Source organism: Miscanthus floridulus, chromosome 11, assembly GCF_019320115.1.
Source record: "Miscanthus floridulus cultivar M001 chromosome 11, ASM1932011v1, whole genome shotgun sequence".
In the NCBI taxonomy this organism is placed as follows: Eukaryota; Viridiplantae; Streptophyta; class Magnoliopsida; order Poales; family Poaceae; genus Miscanthus; species Miscanthus floridulus.
The window spans coordinates 7557396-7584862 of NC_089590.1; the positions used below are offsets into that span (position 1 = coordinate 7557396).

A 27467-nucleotide genomic window follows, 5' to 3' on the forward strand; every position below is an offset into this window, starting at 1 on the left:
AAACAAAAGAAAAAAGAATAAATGACCCGAAAGTGTGAATTAAACATAGGAAAGGGTTTATGTATAGAAATGAAAAGAAAAAGATAAGAGAGAAGATGGTCACGGTAGCTATTAGCCAAACAAACACTCTTCTAGTTCTTCTTCCTCCGTTTCTCTTTGTCAGTTTGTCCACTTCTGTATAAATCAAGTATTTATTACGAGGCTGGCCTCTCCGCCTTCTTCTCTCTCCCTCCGAATCCATACGCCGATGCAAATGCTGCTCCACGCCGGTCCCTCGTTCCTGCTCGCGCCACCTCCGCGCTTCGCCGACGCTACAGCCCCGTCGTCAGCTTCGCCGAGGAGATCGAGGACACCGCAATCCTCGCCGCCGACGTCGCATTCCGCGCGCGCCGCTGCACCCGGGCCCCGGAGGGTGCGTCCCGTCGCGCCGAGGGCCCCCATGGCGACGGGGGAGGAGGGCGCCGGCTCTGACCTCGGCCTCGCCGAGGCCACCCAGGTCCGGCCGCCACTGCCGCTCCTCACGTTGCGGAGTTTACGCAATTATTATCGCTTGGGCTACCTTTTTGCCCATGCCAACAATTACGCCATTACCCCTTAACCTGTATTGGTTGGGCGCACATGGTAGTCACACGAACGCCATCCACCATTAGTGAGCTCGTGGTGGTGATCTGATCCTGAGCTCTTCAGGTGCTCCACCTGCACGAACACCAGCAGGATAATGATGGTGGTCCACTTGTCATTGTCATTAAGAGTGGCATACATTTGGAAACCAGTGAACTTTTACGAAAACTGGAAGGTTTTCCTTTGAACATTGTGAAATATTTGGATCCAGCATATGGGAATGATATGTGTACATTTGTCTAGAAGATTGGACAGTACTTCCGTAGAATTTGAACTTTTAGTGTCTTCAGTGGAAATTATCGGTCCAAGTCTCACATTTCAGACCATGTTGTTGCCCAAAACTTTGGAGCACAAAATTTTACCATGGATTGTTTATTTCTGATTTGGCCCCACTGTTAGAGCAACTCCAAACAGACTAGGTAAATGTATTCGTGAAGCCATTTATAGCTATTGTGCTCCAAAAAAGGATTCCAACAGCTTGTCTATATTGTTTCCATTTTTCCCGCTGGCCATATTTCCCTAGCGAGTCGTTGCTATCTGTGTTTTCCAATTTAGCTAGGCTGTTGTAAAACTCTACATTTTAGATGGGCTTTCTATTTTACATAATGGCTAAATCTCACAATTTAGCATCTAATTTTACCAAGTCTCTTGGAGTTGCTCTTAAAATGACGTCTGCAGCTCACTCAAAGCCTTCTACTGAGGATTTTTTAGTATTTTGTTTGTTTGATACTGCTTTCTAACTTCTTAGTGTTCTTTTGGTCAAACGCTGATGTTGCATCTGCAGGGGTTCTTGTTGGATGCGAGGGCTTACTGGGTGACAAGATCCTTGATTGCATGGGATGTCAGTGATCAGGAAACTTCTCTCTTTTTATATGCAAGCAGAAATGCTACAATGTGCATGTCAAGTGGGGTAATTGAAGGTAGGTGCCATCAACAGGTGCCTTGTAAACTCATGCACCAACTGATTACGATAGTAACAGCCTGAGCCTCATTAACGTTACAATTCTTGCTGGTTTGGTAGGTTATGATTCCAATGTTGAGCTGCAACCAGAAAATGACGGACTTCCATCCAGTGTACGAGTATTATTGTAATTATCTGTTGTGCTGCAGTTCCTGTTATGATTGTCCCTCTTTCTGTTTTGTTTTTCCAAACAATATTCTAACATTGGAGTACCATTTCACTATCTTCAGGTGACCCAGAAATTCCCTTTTATCATCTCTTATAGAGCCTTTAGAATTCCGAGCTCTGTTGATGTTGCCACCTTGGTGAAATGTCAACTTGCTGTTGCTTCTTTTGATGGTAATGTCTAAGCTATGCTGCCTTTTCTGTAAATACCTTCACCAAAACTTTCATCAGGACAATATGTATTGTTACAAGCAGCTCATGGGAACAGGCAAGATGTTACTGGGTTGCAACTACCTGGAGTATTGGATGACATGTTCGCCTACACTGGACCACTTGGTACTATTTTTAGTGAGGAAGCTGTGAGTATGTACCTATGGGCTCCTACAGCACAGGATGTAAGTGTGAACTTCTATGATGGTCCAGCTGGCCCTTTTCTGGAAACAGTTCAACTCAACGAGTCAAATGGTGTTTGGAGTGTTACTGGTCCAAGAAACTGGGAGAACCGGTATTATCTATATGAAGTCACAGTATATCATCCAGCTACAGCAAACATTGAGAAATGTTTAGCCGCTGATCCTTATGCTAGAGGGTAAAGTGCATTTTTCTTAGTTCATGATACTAGCCATGGAGAAATAGGAAGACATTAATGCTTGTTATTTTGACCAGGCTTTCTGCAAATAGCACAAGGACTTGGTTGGTTGATATTAATAATGAAACATTAAAACCACTTGCCTGGGATGGATTGGCGGCTGAAAAGCCAAAGCTTGATTCCTTCTCTGACATAAGCATATATGAATTGCACATTCGTGATTTCAGGTGAACTGTTCTCTGCGACTGTAAATTTGGTGGGATGGATCTATGCATGCTAGTATACACAGAATTGAGCCCTCTGCTTGCTGTCAATTTTTTTTTATTACAGTGCCCATGATAGCACAGTGGACTGCAATTTTCGAGGAGGATTCTGTGCATTTACATGTCAGGTTATTTACAGTTAAATTAACAGAAAATTCAGATTTTTCACCACTTTATTTCATCAACAGGCATCTTAGACCCATTCTACAACTTGTTATACAGGATTCTGCAGGCATAGAACACCTAAAGAAACTATCTGATGCCGGTTTGACTCATGTCCATTTGTTGCCAAGCTTTCAGTTTGGTGGTGTTGATGACATAAAGAACAATTGGAAATGTGTTGGTAAAGATTCATCTCTTTCTCTATGTTTTACCAGGCAAATGTAAATCTCTTGCAGTCTTGCTCAAGAATCAAGATGGTAATGCCACTGTTGCGTCTTGCATGCTATTCATTTACTTTTAACTTCTACAATAGCTAAGAAATCAGAACCCAAGCTTTTTAGTCTGGTCTATGAATTAGAATATTAAGATATATGTAAACCTCATAACGTATCGTTTTGAATCAAAGAAATTTCATCTCTTTAGGGTTTAATATGGTTCCATGTATCTTCCTTTTTTTTATTTCATACATAGCTTTCTATGATTACTATCAATAAGTTTTCAATCGATTAAACTGGACTCCATCAGCTACATTTTGTGTGCTTTTATTTTATTTATTAAGGTTATTGTTGTTCGAGTAACTACAGAACTTTTATGTACTTTGGCAGATGAGGCTGAACTGTCAAAACTCCCTCCAGGATCAGATTTACAACAAGCTGCAATTGTGGCTATTCAGGAAGAGGACCCTTATAATTGGGGGTACTTATTGTTTTGCTTCATTTCTCTTGCTTGTCAAACATGCAATATTTAATGTATCACAATGAATGTTATGTTTCTTATGTTATTGCCCACAAACTATTCTCATGCATGGTCACATACAACTAAAAGGTATAATCCTGTGCTTTGGGGGGTTCCGAAAGGAAGCTATGCAAGTAACCCAGATGGTCCAAGTCGTATCATTGAGTACCGACAGATGGTGCAGGTAAGCTTTTCTTTCTATCACTCAACTTTCTTACATGAACAGTTGCAACTTGCATCACTCATCCTATTCCTGCAATTGCAATGCATGGAGGAAGGACTTGTGTGCTTAATGTGGCACTTTGCAGGATAACAGATGTTTTTATGATAAACTTTGAAGTGCAGGTCTTGAATCGCCTAGGTCTTCGAGTTGTCATGGATGTTGTATACAATCATCTATACTCAAGTGGCCCTTTTGCCATCACTTCCGTTCTTGACAAGGTTGCCTCATGTTTTCTGGTTATGTTCTTTTTTTCCGTAACCATCCCAAATAAAAAAGTATTTCTTAATCTTTATTAAATATACTTAGGCCCCGTTTAGAATTGCTCCAAACGACTCCGGGCTCCTTACATGGAGCCAAAGCGGGTGAAGCCAGAAATAGTGTCTTCACCGGCTCCTAGTTAATTTTGAGAGGAGAGATAAAAGAGGCTTCTCACTTCCGTGCACAGAGGAGCCGGAGCCAGAGCCGCCCAGAGCTCTACCAAACGGGCCATTGGGCCTCACAAGATCACATCAGGTCATTTCTCATATGCAGAGTTAAAGACATAAAAAAGGCCTGTTTTGCAGGATTTTTAGGCTGAGTTTGTTGGCATAAACCACAGAAATTCTGCCAAATGATGCAAACCTGATGTTTTTAAACAGAAACCAGTTGAAATGTTTTTATTTTTTCAGTGCAAGGGAGAAACCAGTTAGCCAAACAAATTTCCAGGAATCAGAAACCCAACAAGAAAAAAAACACTTCTTACAAGAAACTGAAACTGAAACTATTTCTCAAGAAACTGGATCCCAGAAGGCCCTGCTATTGTTTCATTGAAATTGGTCCTACTCTAGAGTTATACATATTAGAGGTTAACTGATGTCCAATTGAAGTTACTTCTCTTAACTAGTTCTATAGTAACCTTTTTTTTTTACAATGTAGTTGAGATAAAAAACCATTACATTACATAAATTAGTGAAGTTTTCTTTCGAGCTTGGGACATTGAAAATAGTTTTGGTTTACTGAACACTACTAGGTGTCCTTTCTTCCCCTCAAAAAACCAAAGTGTCCTTTCTGTGAAGCTAATAAAATGTTCCACTGACCTATAAATTATAAAAATATATACTAATAGCTTTCCTTGGATGCTATGTTGTATACCAGTAGAAAGAAATAGGTGAACTATAGTTTTGGACAAAGAAATGGCAGGTATTTGAAATGCTTGCCCCTTGATTGCTTTGTTCATTGGCCCTGTATTAGGCAAGTCTATGTGTGATTAGCTATGTTTAGCACCTGCTATGTATACTTGATTGTATTCCTTGTATACCCAGCCATATTGGCTCTATATATGAAGGTCACCCCCCCATATTGGGTGTGAGGTGTGTCTCTACATGGTATCAGCCTATCAGATCCTACTTTCCTGTCCTTTCCTCCCGTGCGACTCTCCCTGATCGTACCTTCCCCCGCGCGACCCTTCCTGCTCGCGCAGCAGCCCAACGCGCGCGTCTCCCTCGCGCCCGTCCACCCTCACCGGCTGTTCTACTCCCCTTCTCATCTCCGATGGCCTCTTCCTCCTCCTCGGCCACCAGCGTCGGCACCTTGCCCGCGACAGGCACCCCAACCATGGCTGCCATGAGCACCGGCGCTGCTGCCCCGATCGTGGCTCACAACTACGCCACGGTCAATGTCAAGTCTCACATCCCTTTCACGCTGGACCTGCAATCCAACTACTCCAAGTGGGCGTTCTTCTTCAAGTCGCTGTGCGGCAAGTTCGGCCTTCGCTCCCACATCGATGGCTCTGCTCCCCCTCGTCCTGATGATCCTCAGTGGGATGCCGCGGAGTGCTGCGTCCGGGGCTAGATCTCCGGCTCCGTCGACGACTCCGTCCTCGACCTCGCCATGGACGGTGCCGATCCCACCGCCCGTGATCTGTGGGTGGCCATTGAAGGGATCTTCCGCGTCAACCGGGAACCACGCGCCATCTTCCTCAACGAATTTCACTCCATGGTGCAAGGTGACAGCACCATATCGGCGTACTGCCAGCGGCTGAAGATCAAGGCCGTCGCTCTTCGCGACGTCGGCCATCCTGTCCAGGACTCGCAGCTCGTCCTCGCCCTTCTGCGTGGCCTCAATCCTCGCTTCTCCAACACAGCCGACGACATCGCCAACTCCGCTGTCCTTCCCACATTCGCCAAGGCCCATGACATGCTGGCCCTAAAGGAGCTCCGTCTCGCCAATGACGAAAAGACGGTCGTCAGCACCGCCCTCCTCACCACCGCCGGCTCTGGCTGCACCAGCCCGGGCGGGTGCCGTGCTCTTGCTGCCACAGCCACCTCTGGAGGTCCACTCAACCCACACGTGACCGGCTACGGCAGCACCAAGGGCGGCGGCGGTGGCAACAGCAGCGGCAGCAAGGGCAAGGGCAAGGGCCGGCGCTGGAATAGCGGCTCTGCGCAGCAGCGTGGCGGCGTTGGCCAGACTGGTCAATACCTCCCCATGGGCCCCTGGCTTTGCTACAATCTGATGGATAAGTCTCATGTGTGGCTGGTCTTTGTGGGGCTATGATGCTCACATGGTCATGGTCCTTGTAGCTGTTTTTCTGTTTTTAGGACAGCATCTTAGACTAGAGGACAGCATCTTAGAGGACAGCATCTTAGACTAGAGGACAGCATCTTAGCTAGGACAGCATATTAGCATCTTAGACTAGCATCTTAGACTAGCATCTTGGCATATGCTTGGCTGGCTAGCAGCCTATAAATATGTAACCCCAACCCCTTGGGTTGGCATGGCATTTGTGTGAGCTTGTGTGAGAAATAGACAAGAAAATTACCCCAACTCCTAGTGTCATCCTCTCTCGATGAGAGTAAGAATTCTCTTACTACCAAGAGTGAGAATTCAGCGACTGACAACTGGTATCGGAGCCGTATTATCCTGTAGCCTGAGCATCTCTTGCTCATCTTCTCTCCCAGCCCCACAACAGCCCCAGCTGTTGGCAGCAGCAGCTCCTCCGGCCGCTCCTGTTCACTCCTCTCCCAGCTCGTCTGAAGCAGCCCTCTCCCCACGCAGCAGCCCCCCGGTAGCGCGTCATGTCCGCAGGGCAGTCTCAGCGCTCGGTCGCCTCGAGCACGCGGCGTCGGCAGGAGGCCGAACTTGCCGCGGCAGAGGAACGCGAGCGAGCGGCGGCAGAGACCGCTGCGGCGGCGGCAAGGGCGTCGAGGCTAGCAGCGGCGGAGCTGGCAGCAGCTAGAGCGGAGGCGGAAGCAGCGGCGGCGGCGAATGCAGCGCGTGCGGCGGTGGCGGAGGTCGAGGCTCTGCGCGGCAGCATCGGCAGCTCCATTTCCGCTGACGACACCGCCGACGCGGACCTCGAGCTGCTAGAGAGGGAGGCAGCGCGAGCGCGGGCGGCACAGTGGACAGCCGCGCACGTCCACGAGCGTGGCGGCAGCCCAGACAGGCGCGGACGCGCTGGCGGCGCTCCTGGAGGAGGCGCGCACGGCGGTGGCGCTCCTGGGGCAGCCGCGCACGCCCACGAGCGCGGCGGCAGCCCAGACAGGCGCGGACGCGCCGGTGGCGCTCCTGGAGGAGGCGCGCACGGCAACGGTGGCGGACGGGTCGATGGAGAGCGCGGCCTTCACAGGCAGCGTGGCTCTCTCTCCCCGGATCGGTACCGACGGGTCGATGGAGAGCGCGGCCTTCACAGGCAGCGTGGCTCTCTCTCCCCGGATCGGTACCGTGGTTACCACGGGCTCCAGGCTGTTGTCAGGGACGTCGGTCCTGGCGGTGGGTGGCCTACCCTCACCAAGACCAACTACGTCGAGTGGGCTGCGGTGATGAGGGTAAAGCTCCAGGTGCGGCACATGTGGGAGGCAGTCCGGTACGGCGACGTCGACTACGACCTAGATCGACGGGCGCTGGATGCTCTCATCGCTGCAGTCCCGCCCGAGATGCAGTTCTCGCTTACCAGCAAGCGGACTGCCAAGGAGGCTTGGGACGCCATCGCTGCGGCACGCATCGGCAGCGACCGCGCCCGCAAGTCCACACTGCAGGCACTTCGCAAGGAGTGGGAGAACCTGGCTTTCAAGCCAGGTGAGGACGTTGATGACTTTGCTCTCCGTCTCAACACTCTGTTGCAGAAGATGGTGCAGTTCGGCGACGACACCTACGGCGAGGAGAGAGCTGTCGAAAAGCTCTTCCGCTGCGTCCCCGAGAAGTACAAGCAGATGGCTCGCTCGATCGAGTCGCTGCTGGATCTCTCCACGATGTCGATCGAGGAGGCGATAGGTCGCCTCAAGGTCGTCGATAGTGATGAGCCACAGTCCCTCTCAGGGCCCATCACCACTGGCGGGAAGCTTCTTCTCACTCGGGAGCAGTGGCTTGCCAGCCAGGGTGACCGGAGGAAGGGGGAGCCTTCTTCCGCGACAGGCGGCCGCAAGCGTGGCAAGCCACGCAAGGCGCGCAGAGACGCCCAGGCCGGGGCGCGAGGACGTGCCGAGGGTGATGCCCGCGGAGGCGCCCAGGGCGGCGCCGCCGGCAGGCACAAGCCGGCACGAGATGACGCCTGCCGCAACTGCGGCCAGCTTGGCCATTGGGCCAAGGACTGTCGACAGCCACGACGCGGCCAGGCCCACGTCGCACAGGCGGAGGAGGAGGAGCCGGCTCTGTTCATGGCACATGCCAGCATCGAGCTACCTCCAGCGGCACCGGCCGCAGCGGCTCTCCTCCACCTTGACGAGCCAAAAGCACACGCCCTCCTCGGCGACAGCTCCGGCAACGACAAGACTGACGGGTGGTGCCTCGACACCGGCGCCACCCATCACATGACCGGTCGACGGGAGTTCTTCACCGAGCTTGACTCTAGCGTCCGAGGCTCCGTCAAGTTTGGGGATGCCTCCGGCGTGGAGATCAAGGGCGTCGGCTCCATCATCTTCACCGCCGTGTCTGGTGAGCACAGGCTGCTCACCGGAGTCTACTACATCCCCGCGTTGAGGAACTCCATCATCAGCTTGGGACAGCTGGATGAGAACGGTTCGCGCGTGGTGGTTGAGGACGGAGTCATGAGGATTTGGGATCGTCGTCGTCGCCTTCTTGCCAAGGTATCCAGAAGCGCAAATCGACTCTACGTCCTTAACGTGCAGGTGGCACAACCCCTCTGTCTCGCTGCTCGTCGGGACGACGAGGCGTGGCAGTGGCACGAGCGTTTCGGGCACCTTCACTTTGAGGCCCTGAAGCGGCTCAGTGCCACGGAGATGGTGCGAGGCCTGCCGTGCCTCGACCATGTGGAGCAGCTCTACGACGTCTGCGTGTTGACGAAGCAGAGGCGACTCCCCTTTCCCCAGCAGGCGAGCTTTCGAGCCAAGGAGAGGCTCGAGCTCGTGCACGAGGACTTGTGTGGCCCGGTGACACCGGCCACACCGGGAGGACGACGCTACTTCCTGCTGCTCGTCGACGACCTCTCCCGCTACATGTGGGTGATGGTCCTCGGCAGCAAGGGAGAGGCTGCGGACGCCATCAGACGCGCGCAGGCTTCTGCGGAGGCGGAGTGCGGCCGCAAGCTGCGCGTGCTGCGCACCGACAACGGCGGCGAATTCACGGCGGCTGAATTCGCGTCGTACTGCGCTGACGAGGGCATTCAGCGCCACTACTCCGCGCCGTACAGCCCGCAGCAGAACGGCGTCGTCGAGCGGCGCAACCAGACGGTTGTGGGGATGGCTCGGGCCCTCCTCAAGCAGAGGGGGATGCCGGCTGTCTTCTGGGGAGAGGCGGTGGTGACGGCCGTCTACATCCTCAACCGCTCGCCTACCAAGGCGCTCGACGGCAGGACGCCGTACGAGGCTTGGCATGGGCGCAAGCCGGCGGTCTCCCACTTGCGGGTCTTCGGCTACCTCGCGTTCGCCAAGGAGCTTGGCCACATCAGCAAGCTTGACGACAGGAGCACTCCGGGAGTGTTCATCGGCTACGCGGAGGGCTCGAAGGCCTACCGCATCCTCGACCCGAAGACACAGCGTGTGCGCACGGCGCGCGACGTTGTGTTCGACGAAGGGCGAGGATGGGCGTGGGACAAGGCGGTGGACGATGGCTCGGCTCCGACTTACGACGACTTCACTGTCGAGTACCTCCACTTCAAGGGAGCTGGGGGAGTAGGCAGCTCTTCTTCGGCGAGCGCGTCTACCCCAGTCCCCGAGCCTCCACCGACCCCGGCGCCTGCTACTCCGACAGCTCCACGCTCTCCAGCCAGGACCTCGGCTGCGATGAGTTCTTCGCCGGCTTCACCACAGCCGGCAACGCCACGCACTCCAGCACCGACAGGCACCTCTCCGGGCACGTCTACTCCAACACCAGCTCGTGTCGAGCATAGCCCGGTTGAGCTCGCTACTCCGCTCTCTCACGACGAGGAGCGCATCGACGCGTACCACGACGGCGAGCCGTTGCGGTACCGTACGATGGAGAACCTTCTCGGCGACCAGTTGGTGCCGGGACTGGTGCCTCATGACCTGGAGGACCTGGAGGCGCAGTTGCACCTTGCGTGTGACGACGGCGAGCCTCGGTCGTTCGCAGAGGCCGAGAGACACGCGGCATGGCGCGCCGCGATGCAGTTGGAGATGGATGCGGTTGAGAAGAACCGCACCTGGGAGCTTGCTGACCTTCCTCGTGGTCATCGCGCGATCACCCTTAAGTGGGTGTACAAGCTGAAGAGGGATGAAGCCGGTGCCATCGTCAAACACAAGGCTCGCTTGGTGGCACGAGGTTTCGTGCAGCAGGAGGGGGTCGACTTCGACGACGCCTTTGCTCCCGTGGCACGGATGGAGTCCGTGCGACTCCTCCTTGCGCTAGCTGCCCAGGAGGGCTGGCGTGTTCATCACATGGACGTCAAGTCGGCGTTCCTTAACGGCGACTTGAAGGAGGAGGTTTGCGATCCCCGGCAAGGAGGGCAAGGTGCTCCGCCTGCGCAAGGCCCTCTATGGCTTGCGGCAGGCACCGAGGGCGTGGAATGCCAAGCTGGATTCCACGCTAAAGGGGATGGGCTTCGAGCAAAGCCCGCACGAGGCGGCCATCTACCGACGGGGCAATGGAGGTAATGCCCTGTTGGTGGGTGTCTACGTCGACGACTTGGTGATCACCGGCACCAAGGATGCGGAGGTGGCGGCATTCAAGGAAGAGATGAAGGCCACCTTCCAGATGAGTGACCTGGGGCCTCTCTCCTTCTACCTGGGAATCGAGGTACACCAGGATGACTCTGGGATCACGCTTCGACAGACCGCCTACGCCAAGCGCGTCGTTGAGCTAGCTGGGCTCACCGACTGCAACCCAGCTCTTACTCCGATGGAGGAGAGGCTGAAGCTGAGCCGCGACAGCACGACGGAGGAGGTGGACGCTACGAAGTACCGGCGTCTTGTGGGGAGCCTTCGCTACCTCGCCCACACACGGCCGGACTTGGCATTCTCCGTCGGCTACGTTAGTCGGTTCATGCAGCGACCGACGACGGAGCACCAGCAGGCTGTGAAGAGGATCATCCGCTATGTTGCGGGGACTCTCGACCACGGCCTCTACTACCCGAGGTGCCCTGGGGCGGCACACTTCGTCGGGTACAGCGACAGCGACCACGCCGGCGACATCGACACCAGCAAGAGCACGAGCGGGATCCTCTTCTTCCTCGGCAAGTGCCTTGTTAGCTGGCAGTCGGTCAAGCAGCAGGTGGTGGCCCTGTCCAGCTGCGAGGCCGAGTACATAGCGGCCTCCACCGCTTCGACTCAGGCGCTCTGGCTCGCTCGACTGCTTGGTGATCTCCTCGGCAGAGACACTAGAGCGGTGGAGCTCAGGGTGGACAGCAAGTCCGCTCTGGCCCTGGCAAAGAACCCCGTGTTCCACGAACGCAGCAAGCACATCCGGGTGAGGTACCACTTCATCCGAAGCTGTTTGGAGGAAGGGAGCATCAAGGCGAGCTACATCAACACCAAGGACCAGCTTGCGGACCTGCTCACCAAGCCCCTTGGGAGGATCAAGTTCCTTGAGCTCTGCTCCAGGACCGGGATGGTTCAACTCTCCCACAAGACGACGCACAAGACTTAGGGGGAGAATGATGGATAAGTCTCATGTGTGGCTGGTCTTTGTGGGGCTATGATGCTCACATGGTCATGGTCCTTGTAGCTGTTTTTCTGTTTTTAGGACAGCATCTTAGACTAGAGGACAGCATCTTAGAGGACAGCATCTTAGACTAGAGGACAGCATCTTAGCTAGGACAGCATATTAGCATCTTAGACTAGCATCTTAGACTAGCATCTTGGCATATGCTTGGCTGGCTAGCAGCCTATAAATATGTAACCCCAACCCCTTGGGTTGGCATGGCATTTGTGTGAGCTTGTGTGAGAAATAGACAAGAAAATTGCCCCAACTCCTAGTGTCATCCTCTCTCGATGAGAGTAAGAATTCTCTTACTACCAAGAGTGAGAATTCAGCGACTGACACAATCCATGGGCGCCACAGGGCCCTCCTTCGGCTCAGCAGGCCGGCTGGCGCCCAGGCGTGCTTGGCGCCCCTCCTCCTCAGGCTCACATGGCCTTCGCTCCTCCGTAGCCTCCCACGACATTTGCGCCGCTCCACGTCTCTCCACCAGCTCCCATGTGGAACCAGGATGGTCTTGTCGCTGCACTCAATCAGATGCATCTCCAGGGCTAGCATCCCTGGGTCCTGGATTCCGGCACCTCCTCCCACATGAGCTCCTCAGATGGTATACTCCTCTCTCGTCATCCTCCTCCTCACTCTTCCATTACGGTTGGCAATGGTGCACATCTTCCTATTTCATGTCGTGGCAAGTCTGTTCTTCATACACCAACGTCCAATTTTCATCTTAATAATGTCTTAGTTGTCCCATCTCTAGAGTGCAATCTGCTATCTGTCCGTCAATTTACTAGGGACAACAACTGCTCTATAGAATTTGACGCTCTTGGTTTTTCTGTCTAGGATATCCCGACCGGACGCGTGATGCTTCGCTGCAATAGTGCTGGTGATCTTTACACCTTCCCTGCCGCATCTTCCGCTCCACACACCAGCATTGCCATCTCCACCGACCTCTGGCATCACCGTCTTGGTCATCCCAACTCCGCCACCATCAACATTCTTCGTCGTAATGCGTCCATCGGCTGTAATAAAGTAGAGCAACTGCTATGTCATTCTTGTCAGCTTGGCAAACATGTGCGCCTCCCTTTTTCAGATTCCAGTTCATATACTTCCATGCCTTTTGAACTTGTTCACTGTGATGTATGGACATCCCCGGTTGCAAGTGTATCCGGGTATCAATATTATCTCGTTTTACTTGATGATTTTACTCATTTCTGTTGGACCTTTCCCCTCACTCGCAAATCTAAAGTCTCCATACATATTGCAATTTTTTGCAATTATGTCCACACTCAATTCAGCCTTGCCATCAAAGCTGTCCAAGCCGACAACGGCACTGAGTTCGTAAACAATACCCTCCATACTCTCTTTGCTTCCCGTGGTATTCATTTACGCCTCTCGTGTCCATATACCTCCCCACAAAATGGCAAGGCTGAACGTCTTCTTCGCACATTGAACAACATCAGTCGCACGATGCTCCTCCATGCACACATGCCTGCTCAGTACTGGGCTGAGGCGCTCGCCACAGCCACATACCTTCTGAACAGGCGTCCATGCTCCGCTGTTCGCCACGGCATTCCATATACTCTCCTCCACAACAAACCTCCCGAGTACTCCCACTTACGTGTCTTTGGGTGTCTCTGTTATCCGAACTTGACCGCCACAGCTCGCCACAAACTCTCTCCTCGCTCCACAGCATGTGTTTTTCTCGGCTATCCATCTTCCCACAAGGGGTACCGCTGCCTCGACATGGCCACTAAGCGCGTCATCATCTCTCGCCATATGGTCTTCGATGAGACTTGTTTTCCCTTCGGGCTTTACCCCTCCAGGTCCTCGCCAAGCGACCTGGATTTTTTGCTTGCAGGTACTACAGTGCCGGTGCGCCCTGCACCTTTGCCCTCTGCTGCTGGGCCGTCACATCCCAGTTTTATTGAGGAGCTGGCTGACGACCCCGCCATCTTGTTCCACGGCCCTGTACTTCTTGCTGCTCCACCAGCAGTTGCTCCTCCAGTGGCTACCCCGGCTCTAGCTGCTCCTCCAGTGGCTGCCCCTCCAGCGGCTTTCCCGCGGGACATCCGGCTTGTCTACAGCCGCCGTCCCCGGGCGCATGACGGATCCTCTACAGCACCAGGATCGGCTACTGCATCTGCTCAGCAGCCTCCGGCCCCTGTACTGCCGGCTACTGCTCCTGTACAGCAGCTAACGGCTACTGCTCTTGTACAGCAGCCAACGGCGTCCGTAGCTCCTTCGACACCTCCCGTACAGCAGGAACGACGCATCACGCGGACCCAGTCTGGGGCCATACCGGTTATGCGGTATGTGGGGCTCTCTGCGACAACCACTTCGTCTCCACTTCCCTCCAACTACCGTAGCGGTTTGGCTGATCCAAACTGGCGTGCGGCCATATCTGAGGAGTACAAGGCGCTCATCGACAACGGAACATGGTGCCTCGTGCCCCGGCCACCCGGCGCCAACGTGGTCACCGGCAAGTGGATCTTCAAGCACAAGTACCACTCCGATGGTACCCTCGCCCGCCACAAGGCTCGCTGGGTGGTTCGTGGCTTCTCCCAGCGCCACGGCATCGACTACGACGAGACATTCAGCCCGGTGGTCAAACCAGCAACCATCCGGGCTGTCCTCAACATTGCTGCCTCACGCGCCTGGCCTATTCATCAGCTAGACGTCAAGAACGCTTTTCTCCATGGACATCTGGAGGAGACCGTCTACTGCTAGCAGCCCCCAGGCTTCGTCGATCCTGTTTTTCCTGATCATGTGTGTCTGTTGCAGCGCTCCCTCTACGGCCTCAAGCAGGCTCCCCGAGCCTGGTACCAGCGTTTTGCGACATACATTCGCCAGCTCGACTTCGTCGCCTCGGCTTCCGACACCTCCCTTTTTGTCTACAAAGACAGGACCAGTATGGCCTACCTGCTTCTGTACGTTGACGACATCGTACTTACTGCGTCCTCGACGGCTTTTCTACAGCAGATCATTGGGCGTCTCCACTCAGAGTTTGCCATGACTGATCTGGGCGCACTCCATCACTTTCTCGCCATCTCCGTCACTCGCTCCGCCGACGGCTTGTTCTTATCACAGCGACAGTACGCTGTTGAGCTCCTTCAACGTGCCGGCATGGCTGAGTGTCACTCTACGGCGACACATGTTGACACTCATGCCAAGCTTTCTGCCACCGCCGGTGCCCCTGTTGCTGATCCGTCCGCGTACCGGAGCCTTGCTGGCGCACTCCAGTACCTCACGCTGACCCGTCCTGACTTGGCATACGCCATCCAACAGGTGTGCCTCTTCATGCATGATCCCCGCGAGCCACATCTCTCGATGATCAAGCGGATTCTACGCTACCTGAAGGGCACTCTCTCCTCCGGCCTCCACATTGGTGTTGGCTCTGTTTAGTCCCTGGTCGCCTACTCCGATGCCGACTGGGCTGGCTACCCAGACTCTCGGCGCTCCACCTCCGGCTATTGTGTCTACCTCGGCGACAATCTGATTTCTTGGTCCTCCAAGCGTCAGACCACGGTCTCCCGCTCCAGTGCAGAAGCAGAGTACCGTGTTGTTGCTCATGTGGTGGCCGAGTGTTGCTGGCTGCGCCAGCTCCTGCAGGAGCTCCATGTTCCCATTGCTTCGGCGACGGTTGTCTACTGCGACAATGTCAGCGTTGTCTACATGACAACCAATCCCATTCATCATCGTCGCACGAAGCACATTGAGATTGATATTCACTTCGTCCGTGAGAAGGTCGCCTTGGGCCAAGTTCGGGTCCTTCATGTGCCGTCCTCTCACCAGTTCGTAGACATCATGACCAAGGGCCTTCCTGTATAGCTATTTACTGAGTTCAGGTCCAGTCTATGCATCCGGGATCCTCCCGCTTAGACTGCAGGCGGGTATTAGGCAAGTCCATGTGTGATTAGCTATGTTTAGCACCTGCTATGTATACTTGATTGTATTCCTTGTATACCCAGCTATATTGGCTATATATATGAAGGTCACCCACCCATATTGGGTGTGAGGTGTGTCTCTACACCCTGAAATATGTTTTATAGTTCTAACATATACATTTGTCGGTTATCTCAAAGTTCCTCATCCATTTTTTGACAAAAAAGATGACATATGTGCTACCTTCTTCATGTATCCTTATTCCTAATCATTGTTTGTTGATGATATTTACAGATCGTACCTGGATACTACCTTAGAAGGGACTCTAACGGTCAGATTGAGAACAGCGCAGCTGTGAACAATACAGCAAGTGAGCAGTTCATGGTTGATAGATTAATCGTGGATGACCTTCTGAATTGGGCAGTAAATTACAAAGTGAGTCGTAATTGTAAAATATCATACATATGTAGAATCACAGGAAATATGTAGATGATCTTGTGTAGAATCACAGGAAATATATTAATGAGTTAATGACAACATGCTGCTTCTCTCCTTTCTTTTTTGGCCAAAAAAAATTGTGTTAGTGGTAGCATGTCTTTTAACACTGACCTATTATTCATTATTATCTATATTTATGATTGTATAGTTGTTGCCCTAGGTTGATGGGTTCAGATTTGATCTAATGGGACATATCATGAAAAAGACAATGGTAAGTAAGCTCACCTTCAGACTGGATTAAGTATCATGATGATTTGGTGGTTAAACCGAAATAATTCTTTTGGTTTGATCCCCATGATCTAGTACAAGTATTTGCATTAATCTTGTCAAATCTCACTTAGTAATAGCTGTTTTTTTTTCCTCGAACACGCAGGAGAGCTGCGTATCATTGTATTAGTAGAAGAAAAAGAGAGTCATACATAGACCCGAACCCCCCACCCCCCACCCACACACACACCACTACCTAGACACTGGATCACCGGTTAAGAAAGACAAAAAGACGACCCTACAACAGTCCATTAGACTGATCCTCCAGCAGAGAGCAGGGAAATTCCCTTGGCTCCTGCTAGGCTTCACCAATGAGGCTCTTCCCTAGCCAGAGCTAGAGCCAAGTTAACATTTGGGGTTGCCCCATTAAAAACACAATCATTTCTATGCCGCCAGATGCTCCAGGCTCCCAAAATGATTAGGGAATTCAGACCCAACCTATAATCTCCACTAGCAGCACTATCAACTTTTCTCCACCAATTATCAAATGATTGGTCAGAAGGGTGAGGAGCAAGTGCTGCAAAACCAAAGCGCAACAGGAGGGAGAACCAAAAGTCTCTTGAGAATACTGTAATAGCTGTTTGTGGAAGTTGTTCTCTAGTGGCACTGAAACTATACTCCCTATGGTTCCATATTCCTGACATTTTGAACAAGGTTGAGGTCAACTTTTTAGAACTTTAATATTTAGTTTGAAGACGCAAAGAAAACATTTATAGATTAGTTTTGAAAAGTACTCCCTCCATTCCAAAATGTAAAATCGTTTTGGCTTTTCTAGATACATAACTTTTGCTATGCACCTAGATATAGTTAAACCTATGTATCTAGAAAAGCTAAAACGACTTATTGATTTTTTGTAATATTGTTATATAAGTGTTGCGGAAATGCGTATGTTGCGTTGGATTTGCAGTCATACAAGAAGGGATTGAGTTCGGAACGATGATATACGTGATAGATTAGGGGTAGCACCAATTGAAGAAAAGCTTGTCCAACACTGGTTGAGATGGTTTGGACATGTCCAACGGAGACCTCCAGAGGCACCGGTGCGTAGTGGAATCTTAAGCCAGGATAGTAACGTGAAGAGAGGCAGAGGAAGACCGAAGTTGACTTGGGTAGAGGCAATAAAAGGAGACTTGAAAGGATAGAATATACCCAAAGACTTAGCCTTAGATAGGAGTGCTTGGAAAACAGCTATTCACGTGCCTGAACCTTGATTGCTTCTGCTGGGTTTCAACCCTAGCCTACCCCAACTTGTTTGGGACTAAAAGGCTTTGTTGTTGTTGTTGTTGTTGTTATATAAAATCAGTCAAATCTATGTTTTAGAGATCGTGCCATCCAAAACGACAGAAATTATGAAAACAGAGGGAGTACAATTTGAATAATTTCCTTTTAACCTCTGATTTCAGCATATTGATTCGCTGGAGTTGATCTAACTGGACCTAATAAATATTCTTTAAGCACGTTCTCAGAAAAAAAATTCTTTATGAAATTCTCACCTCAGTTTCTTTCAGCAAGGTATATTTAAGACAAAAATACAGCAAATATCAATATGCAGGCTGTGGATTTAGTTGCTGAATTTTGTACCTTGTAGCTTAGGTGGGTGATATGTTTTGCCTTAGGTATTCAGTTATCTATGTCTAGCATGTCAGTCAATATGGAGAAAACCATTTTTTTTTGTTATTTAACAAGGATGGAACAATAAGTATATGAAATTCAATACCAAAAAGCTAAATCTATGCATCTGTTCATATTATTTTAGAAACTTGAGAGAAAGAACAGTTTGTGCTATTGAGTAAACCAAATGTTACTAGCTTTTTTGCGACATGTGACAATGAGGTTGGATTGTTGCACAGAATGTCTGTGGGCAGTTGAATTTCCCTTTTTCGTAATTTAGTGTACTGTACTATATACTTGAAAACAATCCTGCTTGTTGAACACAGATTAGAGCAAAATCGGCTCTTCAAAGCCTTACAATTGATGAGCATGGAGTAGATGGTTCAAAGATATACTTGTAAGGACTGAGATTCCTGAGCCTCAGAGCAATCGGTTTTAATGTTATTGGCACACAGTTTCCATATGTTCAACTGTTTAAGACATTTACATCGTCACAGGTATGGTGAAGGATGGGACTTCGGTGAAGTTGCGCAAAATCAACGTGGGATAAATGGATCCCAGCTTAATATGAGTGGCACTGGGATTGGTAGGTAAGTTTAATTGGAACAAACTCGTGATGTTCAGTGGCCACCTTTTATTTGCTACTTGTAAACAAGCTGGCCTTGTTAGACATGCAGAACAAATTTCGGTGTATATTTTAACTATCATAAAATGGACTGAAAAAGTGAATTATCAACATTCCAAAAAAGAAAGCATCTTGGTACAGTTTATCTACTAAATAGCTTGTCTTGGAATCTTTCCTTTTCTTTTTTTTTTTGTTATGTATTTAGTTTCTTTTAATCTATGCAATGTGACTATATCCCATACCACTACCATATTTACAGTTTCAACGATAGAATCCGTGATGCTATAAATGGTGGCAGTCCATTTGGGAATCCACTACAACAAGGTTTCTCTACTGGATTGTTCTTAGAGGTAATATTCATGCCATTTATAATTATATCCTATCAAGAAATGAGACCTCTGCTGCTTTTATATTTCCATATAATCTTGCAGTTTCTTTTTTCTTTTCTTTTTGTTTCGCAAAACTGTAATATTGCCCTCTTTGGCACATATTTTTTTATTAAGAAAAGTTTATGTACAAACCAAACAAAGTAAAGGAATTACAAAGGAGAATGAAAACTCCTTTTTGAAGCTTTGCGACCTTTTTAGAGGGATTGCTAATTGCAAAGTTGGAGATGGATCAACCGTTCTCTTTTGGTCAGATCTATGGAATGAGAATGTCATGCAGATCAATTTTCGAAGGCTCTACTCTTTTGCAAAGAACAAGAAGATCTCTGTGTCACAATTTCTGTTAAACAATCACAGTTTCATCTCCCCTTGTCTGAACAAGCATATCTTGAATATCAAGATCTTCAGGAATACATACAAACAATTCAGGTGGAGCAAGATACTAAAGATTCTTGGAGTTACTTGTGGGGGAGCAGCAACTATACATCATCTAGATTCTACCACCTACCCTACAAAAATTTACAGCCTCCTGCTCCCTTTCTCTGGATTTGGAATTCAAAGTGCTGCAACAAACTCAGAGTGTTCTCCTGGCTTCTGCTCATGGATAGGCTAAATACTAGAAACATCCTTAGGAGAAAAAAGCACAAATTGGAGGGAAATAACTACAACTGTGTTCTGTGCAGCAATAATGTTGAGGAAACTGCTTATCACCTGTTTTTCAGCTGCCCCTTCAGCCAGGAATGTTGGCAGCACTTGGGAATCCACTGGAACCTTCAGAGTGAATTATTTCAAATGATGATACAGTCAAAACAGCAACACCAAAATCCCTTCTTCATGGAGACCTTCATCATTGCTGCTTGGCATATCTGGAAGCAGAGAAACAACTTCATTTTTGATAGAGGCCGGCCTTCTTTCTCTTCTTGGAAAAACCTCTTCTGTGAAGAGGCCAAACTTCAAGCTTTTAGAATGAGAGATGACAAATGTGCAGCTTTTCTCCTCTATTTAGATCTTCTCTCTTAGACCTCCCTGGCTTTGGGCCGGCGGTTCCCTTCCTGCTGTAGCTACCTCAGCCCTCCAGCTGGTTGGTTTGTTGTATATTCTATCTCTTTGTACAGGTTTATGTTTGTTTTAAAATTAAATAAAATCCTACAGTGGGGGCTTCCCCTGCTGTATTTCCCGTTCAAAAAAAAAAATGAAAACTCCTGAGGTCTATCCAAATAAGAGTTTACTGTTTTCAAGACTCATTTACTTGTGCACGCCAAGAGCCGGATCTATGACTATTCCTCTGCCAATTGCTGCTTATATCCGAAACCTTGTTGGTTCTTTCGATTAAACTATTCGAAAGAACAATGCACTTACTGCTCTAATTTTCTGAACAGCAGTATTTGGAACCAAATTTGTTTTAAACTATAATAGTATATGCCAAGAACAATTTCCTTGTTTACCCTTTAAGGCCTGGTGCAGTGGTAGTCTCTCCACTTGTACAATCCATGGTCATACAAACTTGTTTCTCGTACCATGGCTTGCATAGTTTTTAAGCTGTGTTAGTCTGCCAGTTCTGTCAGATGGTTTGACGTGCATTCTTCAGGTATAGAGTATTTTTAGGTATTGATATTGATTGAACCACTAAGCTATCTACTATCTTCTTTCCCTCGATGGAGCTGAAAATATTTTAGAGTACAAACTCTCATGCTTAGCTTTTGATATATTTTATCAAACTATATCTGAAATTGGTGAGCAGATACGGTTCTGGGCTGATCATTGGTTACAGGGAAAGACAATAGCAGGATTGGCCCCTAACTGCACAAACTTGCACAAGATGATCTCCAACAGGGTTGTCAAGAACCGACAGTAAGCTCAGGTGCTTCACCATCGTGCCTGGGTGGCTGATATCAAAGGAACTCTAACTGCACAGGTGCTAGTTGAGTATCTGCATATTTGGGACTTGGTGGATGGCATTGACTAGATATTACTGACCAGTACCGTTGGAAGTTCTCCAAATCTGGTTCATACTCTAGCAAATTGGCCTATGCAGCCTTCTTCCTGGGATCTATCAAGTTTGGTCCCAGAAAAAGAATTTGGTAGAGCTGGGCCCCTCTAAAATGTAAGTTTTTCCTTTGGTTTAGCGATCAATAACTGGTGTTGGACAGCCGATTGCCTAGCCAAGCGTGGTTTGCCCCACCAGCCTGCCTGTCCGTTCTGTGATCCCAAGGAAACAATTCAGCACATTCTTATCTCCTGTGTGTTCACTCGACAGATCTGGACAATAAGTTTTCAGAAACCTACCATGGCAGCTGTAGCACCTCCAGTCACTGCAACTTGCTTCTTCGTATGCTGGGGTAACACGATCAGAAGCACTCCTAACTCCGCAGAGGGCTGTGTATTGTGTTCTCTAATCATCTTAGTCGCCTGGGATGGTTTGAAACATAGGAATGCCTAAGTTTTTGAGGGAGCCTCACCAAACTTTTAGGGTCTCGTGCAAACAGTGGTTGATGAGTGTGCTCATTAGGTCGTTCACCCGAGATCTTTAGGCTCTGTTGGTAGGCTGCCGCCCCCTTGGTTATGTTTTCCTCTAGTCGGGGGCACCTGTTGTTTTTGTTTCTAGCCGGTGTGTTTCTGGGTGGGGCAGTTGCCCACACCTGTACCTCTGTCTCTCTTAATGAAATAGCACGTAGCTCTCCTGTGCCATTCAAGATAAAAGATAACAATTATCTGAAATCTTACTGGATTAGCTCCAAAATTCAATTTGCTTTATTAGTTTGTATTGATCCTTTTCTGCAGCCAAATGGATTTTATCAGGGCAATGAAACAGAGACAAGGCTCACGCTTGCTACATACGCTGACCATATACAGGTTGGTTCTTCTTTTCCTGCTTGCTGAGTTTCAACTAGGTATTTACCTGTGCACCAATTTAATTGGGAACATATTCTATTCACTAGTATTATCTTATTGCATGGATATATAAATAAACACTGTCAATGGTGGCCTATGAGAAAACTAGAGATTGAATATTTGAGATCAATATTTTGCAACATCTGTTGCTGATCTTCACTTTCTGTTGTATGTTGAACTTACTATACAAGTGGGCATGAAAAATTGCTTCTATCGTAGAATCGATTGTTACATATGTGTGATGCAGCTCTGTTATAGGAAAAATTGGAGGTTTTCTGTTAGCAACCACATGGATACAATTCAGGAAAAGAAGTAATGTCTTGGGCTCTTAGCCATAAATGGATTTCCTCAATGCAACAGTCATGTCGAAATGTAGCAAAGCTGAATAAAGTTAATTAGTTAGTGTCACAGCCCTGCTAGGGGAGGGGGGTGCGGCTGCTGTGAATGGCGCAGGGAGGGAGGTAGGCGCAGAGAAAGGAGAGGGAGGCGCAGGGAGAGAGGGAGAGAGGCACTGAGAGATAGACAGGGAGAGGGGTAGGGGAAGAGCAATGCTCTATTCTTGCTTAAGATCCAAATGGTTACATGACCCCTATATTTCTAGTCCCTAGGGGACTTGACCTCCAAGCAATCTATAGGTAGAGTCCTTATAGATCTGGACTCCTTTCCTAAACAGACTCTATTTCCTTTTTCTAATCCTCATCTAACTCTCTTTAATTCCCATCTAATCTGGACTCCTCCAGGTGGGAGGGGCTGGCGGCGCCATAGAGGCCGCCCCCGGGTCGCGCGCGCCCCTGGCGGTGCCTTGGGCCAGGGTGTGACCGGCCAGGGCCCTCCTCTGGGCCTCGTTTAGCCTGGCTCGGGGACCTGTATTTAGGCCCGTGACAGTTAGTATTTTGGATGCAAGTGCATGCAGCCTTGTAACTGGTTCAGCTGTAATAAGAAATTAATAATGATGAGTGATGATTTGCTAATGCTAAATTTCATGGTGAAAGAGAACGAAATGGTATTTACATTGACACTAAGTGGTATAAATGTATACCTGTAAGTTATTATGAACATTCACCTGAACTTACTTTTACCATAAATTTGTTGTTATGAACATTCACCTGAACTGACTTTTACCTTAAATTCTCAAAAAAAAATCTCGAACACGCAGGAGAACTGCATACCTTTATATTGCAGGGAGAGAGAATAGGGGAAGAACCCTGTACAAAGAGACCTACTTATCTCACCTAGGAGGTAAGATGAGATTGCGACACCAACAGAAGCACGATCCGACCTGAAAAGAAACCCTACACAATACCCTCTACACGACAAAAAAATAAATAAATTCTGAAGCTTTCAGGCTCCAGCAAAACACCAAAACTTCTAAATTCTCATTTTCCTATTCTGTAAGTTGTCTTCTGTTTGCTTCCATCAATTATATGCTAAGTCTTTCTTACAACCAAGTATATTATGAATTTTCCATGTTTGTCTTTCATATCCAGAAAGTCCAAACAAACAGGTGTTCCTAGAAAGATTTGCAGTATTTGTCCATGAAGGAACTCCTTTATCAACAGAGGAATTTTAAATTTTGTTTAACAAGAGCTATCACTATGAGCCGATTTTGGAACTTTCTTCTTATGTGCATAGCATTCCTTGCAGATTGGATTAGCTGGCAATTTGAAGGACTATGTATTAATATCTCATACTGGAGAAGCTAGGAAAGGATCTGAAATTCGCACCTTCGATGGCTCACCAGTTGGCTATGCTTCATCCCCTATAGAAATAGTAAATTTGTGAACTTTTTTTTAAAAAAAAAAAACTGTATATATTAAATTGGAATATCCAGGAATACATTCTGGAGGAGCATAATATGCTTTCTGATTAGGACGGCCTTCATAATTGAATTACTTTTTTTCCTTATTTATTCTGCTAAAAATTCAGTTACTGAAACATACCACTGTTTCTTGGATTTCAGATCAACTATGCCTCTGCTCATGACAATGAAACACTATTTGATATTATTAGTCTAAAGGTATGGAACTTATCAGGATATCCAGGAAATTGACTGCAATTTACTTATTGTTCGGTATCAATTATCAATCTGCCAATCAATCATTTTCTTTTTCTTTCTTCAAAAAAACATTTACTGGCAAGACAGATTACCGTGGATGTTTTGTTACACTTTTTTGACTGCTTGCAGTATTTGCTACCTTTTGAAGTTATGCTTTATATTTGTAAAGTAATCATGTTATTTATGTGACAATATAGTTTTCCAGAAACAATTTTACTCTCTAGTTCAGGCATGATCTGGTACTTTCTGAAGCTTTTCCTTGGTTTGCTTGTGCAGACTCCGATGAACCTCTCAATTGATGAGCGATGCAGGATAAATCATTTGTCCACAAGCATGATTGCATTATCTCAGGTCCTTATGAAAGTTTTTATTGATCACTTGTTTTTCAATATGGATAATCTGAATTTGAATTTCCACTAAAATAATTTGCTTAGTAAAATGTGTGGTGTGGCCTGTCTGATCTATCTAGCATAGTGGTAGTCGCATCAGCTAAACCTTAAACTTATTTTTCTTCTTAATATAATGGTACACAGCTCTACTACTGGTTTGAAAAAAACCCTTAAACTTGTTGCTGCATATGGAATCACTAAATGGTCGTGTTTTCTGATACCAATTGCAGATTACTTCGTTTGGGTAAGTAAACATGAGACCCCTTTTGTTAGGATGTTAGTATTTGTAAATATTGGGACACAAAACTATAAATATTATGAGGCTTAGCTAAACTCCTTCAGAGGCACATTGTACTAACCTGATTTGTTTTTTCAGCTTTCAGCACTAACATATTCTGCTGATTATGTAAATTTTTGGTTTTCTTAATATCCATGTACTATATGTTTTCAACTTTTCATGCATTGACCAATAACTTAAGCATTTGGAATGGGTTTCTCATTTTTGTATCATTATGTATTTATGTGTACTTCCAGGGAATACCCTTTTTCCATGCTGGCGATGAGATACTACGATCTAAGTCGCTTGATCGAGATTCATATAACTCTGGTGATTGGTTTAACAAGTATTGCTCTGGCCTTTGGATCTTGACACAAACAGCAATTACCAGCTAGCAAAAATTGAATTGCTTTCAGGGATGATAATTTTAAATTGAACATTACAATTGCTTGTCATTACCATAACTTCTCAATTCTTATCCTATGTGAAGAACTATTTTAAGTTGAACGGACGCTTCCCAATCACTTAGAATGTAAAACAGGGTAAATATTCTGTTCTCTTCCTTTTTGAAGGATTGATTTCACCTATGAAACAAACAATTGGGGTGTTGGGCTTCCACCAAGAGAAAAGAATGAAGGGAGTTGGCCTTTGTAAGTTTCAAATTCTTCTTGAGACTTCATAGGGCATTTATTTATTTATTTTTGAATGATGCAGGATAACCGTGTGATTTAATTTATTGCAGCTGAAGTGAACACTTCCTCTATCGTTGTTATATATCATATTGTTTCCATTTTGCAGTAAAGTAGCAAGTGACCATTTTATCACAATATGAAAATTTTCAGGATGAAGCCAAGATTGGAGAACCCGTCATTCAAACCTGCCAAATGTGACATTATTGCTGCCTTAGACAATTTTGTCGATATCCTGAAGATCAGATACTCATCACCTCTCTTTCGTCTAACTACAGCAAGTGACATTGAGGTACATGGATTTCTTTGTGAACCTCACCAGACTGTTGTACTGCTATCATATAGATGAGCAGCTTTTCCTTGCTAAGCACAAGCATAAACCACCTTTATGCAAATTTTGATCTATGTATCAAGTAAAATTTACAGATTTCATGTGCCATGGAGCTATACTTTGCAATGGGACACAAATGTATGTCAACTAACACCATGCAGTTGGAAACCAATTATTTCCTGAAAATTAGAGTAAACAATAATCCTCCTGTAACATTTGTTTTTTCAGATCCACAGCATAGGTACAACAAATGAACTAATAAAAACCAACTGCCGCCAAAAAAAAGCTGCTATCTTGATTTTTTTTTCTGTTTTTGGTTGTTCTGTTGCTAGCTGTAGTCATGAGTCTTGTTCATGTAATGTGTTTGTGTGTCTATTGTTTTGGATGGCATGTTTCCTCTTAATATAATGAGCTGTGTTTGAGGGGAAAAGAATTACCATTTGTTTATTTGATCTCTGGCTCTTTCTCTCATACTGACTGTCACGAGCTGTCATCTTGTTTCAGCAAAGGGTTCACTTTCACAACACAGGGCCCTCCTTGGTTCCAGGAGTTATTGTCATGAGCGTTGAAGATGCAAGAAATGATAGGCATGAGATGGCCCAGATAGATGAAACGTAAGCAGCATTGATATATATTTATATTCCTGTCTTGGACAATGTAATTTTTTTTATATTGACTGAAAATTGAAAATTAATTACAATCTTTTAGTTCTCTGCACTTCTATGTATCTGCTATGGAGATCTTTTGATGTTCTCTGCAAGAGCTAACTGTTTATGACTTTCCGCAGCTTCTCTTATGTCGTTGCAGTCTTCAATGTATGTCCGTACGAAGTGTCTATAGAAATCCCTGATCTTGCATCACTGGGGCTTCAGTTGCATCCAGTGCAGGTAACTAATCATACTCTCATCAACAATAGGCAGTTGTCACGGCTCACAGCATTGCTCTGTTACCATTGTTACGATTTTACTCCCATTCCAGTATTCACACTTTCTAGTGTAGTTGGGAAGTGAAATTTCCTGTTAAATTGAATAGAGAATAATTGAGTCTCATGATTTGCAGCTTTATTGCACCACGCGTCTCTGTTGTCAGTGTAATAAAACTGTGAAAAATGTGAACACTGTTCGGTCTGCAAATCGTGTGTAATATTGAATAAGCACTGATTTGCAAGGAGAAATGTAACCTTGTACTTTGGAGTATCAGTTTCTTTCATAAACCATTTAATCATTAATCCAAATTGATGTGTGAAGAAAAAGATGGATCTGAAGCAGTAAAAACTCTAAGTTAATAAAGTTTATATCTAATGGTTCTTATATGAAATATTTCAGGTGAATTCATCAGATGCTTTAGTCAGGCAGTCTGCCTACGAGGCCACCACAGGTCGATTCACCGTGCCAAAAAGAACAACAGCAGTGTTTGTTGAACCCAGGTGCTGATGGATGGCTTTCGCGAGCAAGTGCATTTGGGCATCGAAGTAAATGAATGAAATAGGAGAGAAGTACATTATATACATTTACAGTATATAAATAGATGGAATAAGAGGTTGGCTATATATGAATATATGAAAATAAAGTGCCAAAGTTGCCAAGGCGCGCTTGCTTTGCCATATGTATGACACTGATTACCAAAACAGGAAGAAAAAAGAAGCAATGTATAGCTCTCAAAATAAATAAATAAATAAATAAATGATGTTGAAGTCTTGCATCATCCATCCAAAATGGCAACGGTACAAAAGCATTGAAACATTTCATTAGAGCGTT

The 27467-nt window shown here is 47.2% G+C and overlaps 1 protein-coding gene across 6 annotated transcripts; it reads left to right on the plus strand.

Annotated features, from left to right (window-relative positions):
* The first annotated feature begins 127 nt into the window (after nt 1-127).
* On the plus strand, nt 128-27419 carry LOC136494379 (pullulanase 1, chloroplastic-like). 6 transcript variants are annotated; one of them, XM_066490548.1, is made up of 27 exons: nt 128-496; nt 1406-1541; nt 1643-1695; nt 1813-1921; nt 2003-2083; nt 2171-2336; nt 2414-2563; nt 2667-2727; nt 2822-2942; nt 3367-3457; nt 3587-3680; nt 3842-3937; nt 15984-16124; nt 16348-16398; nt 18392-18462; nt 18563-18655; nt 18950-19040; nt 21858-21929; nt 23613-23738; nt 23929-23985; nt 24301-24375; nt 24948-25036; nt 25263-25340; nt 25533-25671; nt 26215-26324; nt 26498-26597; nt 27036-27419. In XM_066490548.1, the coding sequence occupies exons 1-27, from the start codon at nt 248-250 to the stop codon at nt 27141-27143; spliced, it is 2808 nt and encodes a 935-aa protein (XP_066346645.1). In that variant the 5' UTR covers nt 128-247; the 3' UTR covers nt 27144-27419. The 6 variants fall into 6 exon arrangements, 5 of the variants coding, with proteins under 5 accessions (XP_066346645.1, XP_066346642.1, XP_066346644.1 ...); XM_066490545.1 differs by having other exon boundaries at nt 2003-2336; XM_066490547.1 differs by having other exon boundaries at nt 2003-2336; nt 23613-23708.
* Nucleotides 27420-27467: the final 48 nt, after the last annotated feature.

Bases quoted from the DNA above. Each gene is read 5' to 3' on its own strand.
- LOC136494379 (XM_066490545.1), top strand. From the start codon at position 248: ATGCAAATGCTGCTCCACGCCGGTCCCTCGTTCCTGCTCGCGCCACCT. The intron at 21,930-23,612 runs GTTGGTTCTTCT...CATTCCTTGCAG, and splicing joins CATACGCTGACCATATACAG to ATTGGATTAGCTGGCAATTT. The intron at 25,037-25,262 runs GTATTGCTCTGG...TCCTTTTTGAAG, and splicing joins TCTGGTGATTGGTTTAACAA to GATTGATTTCACCTATGAAA.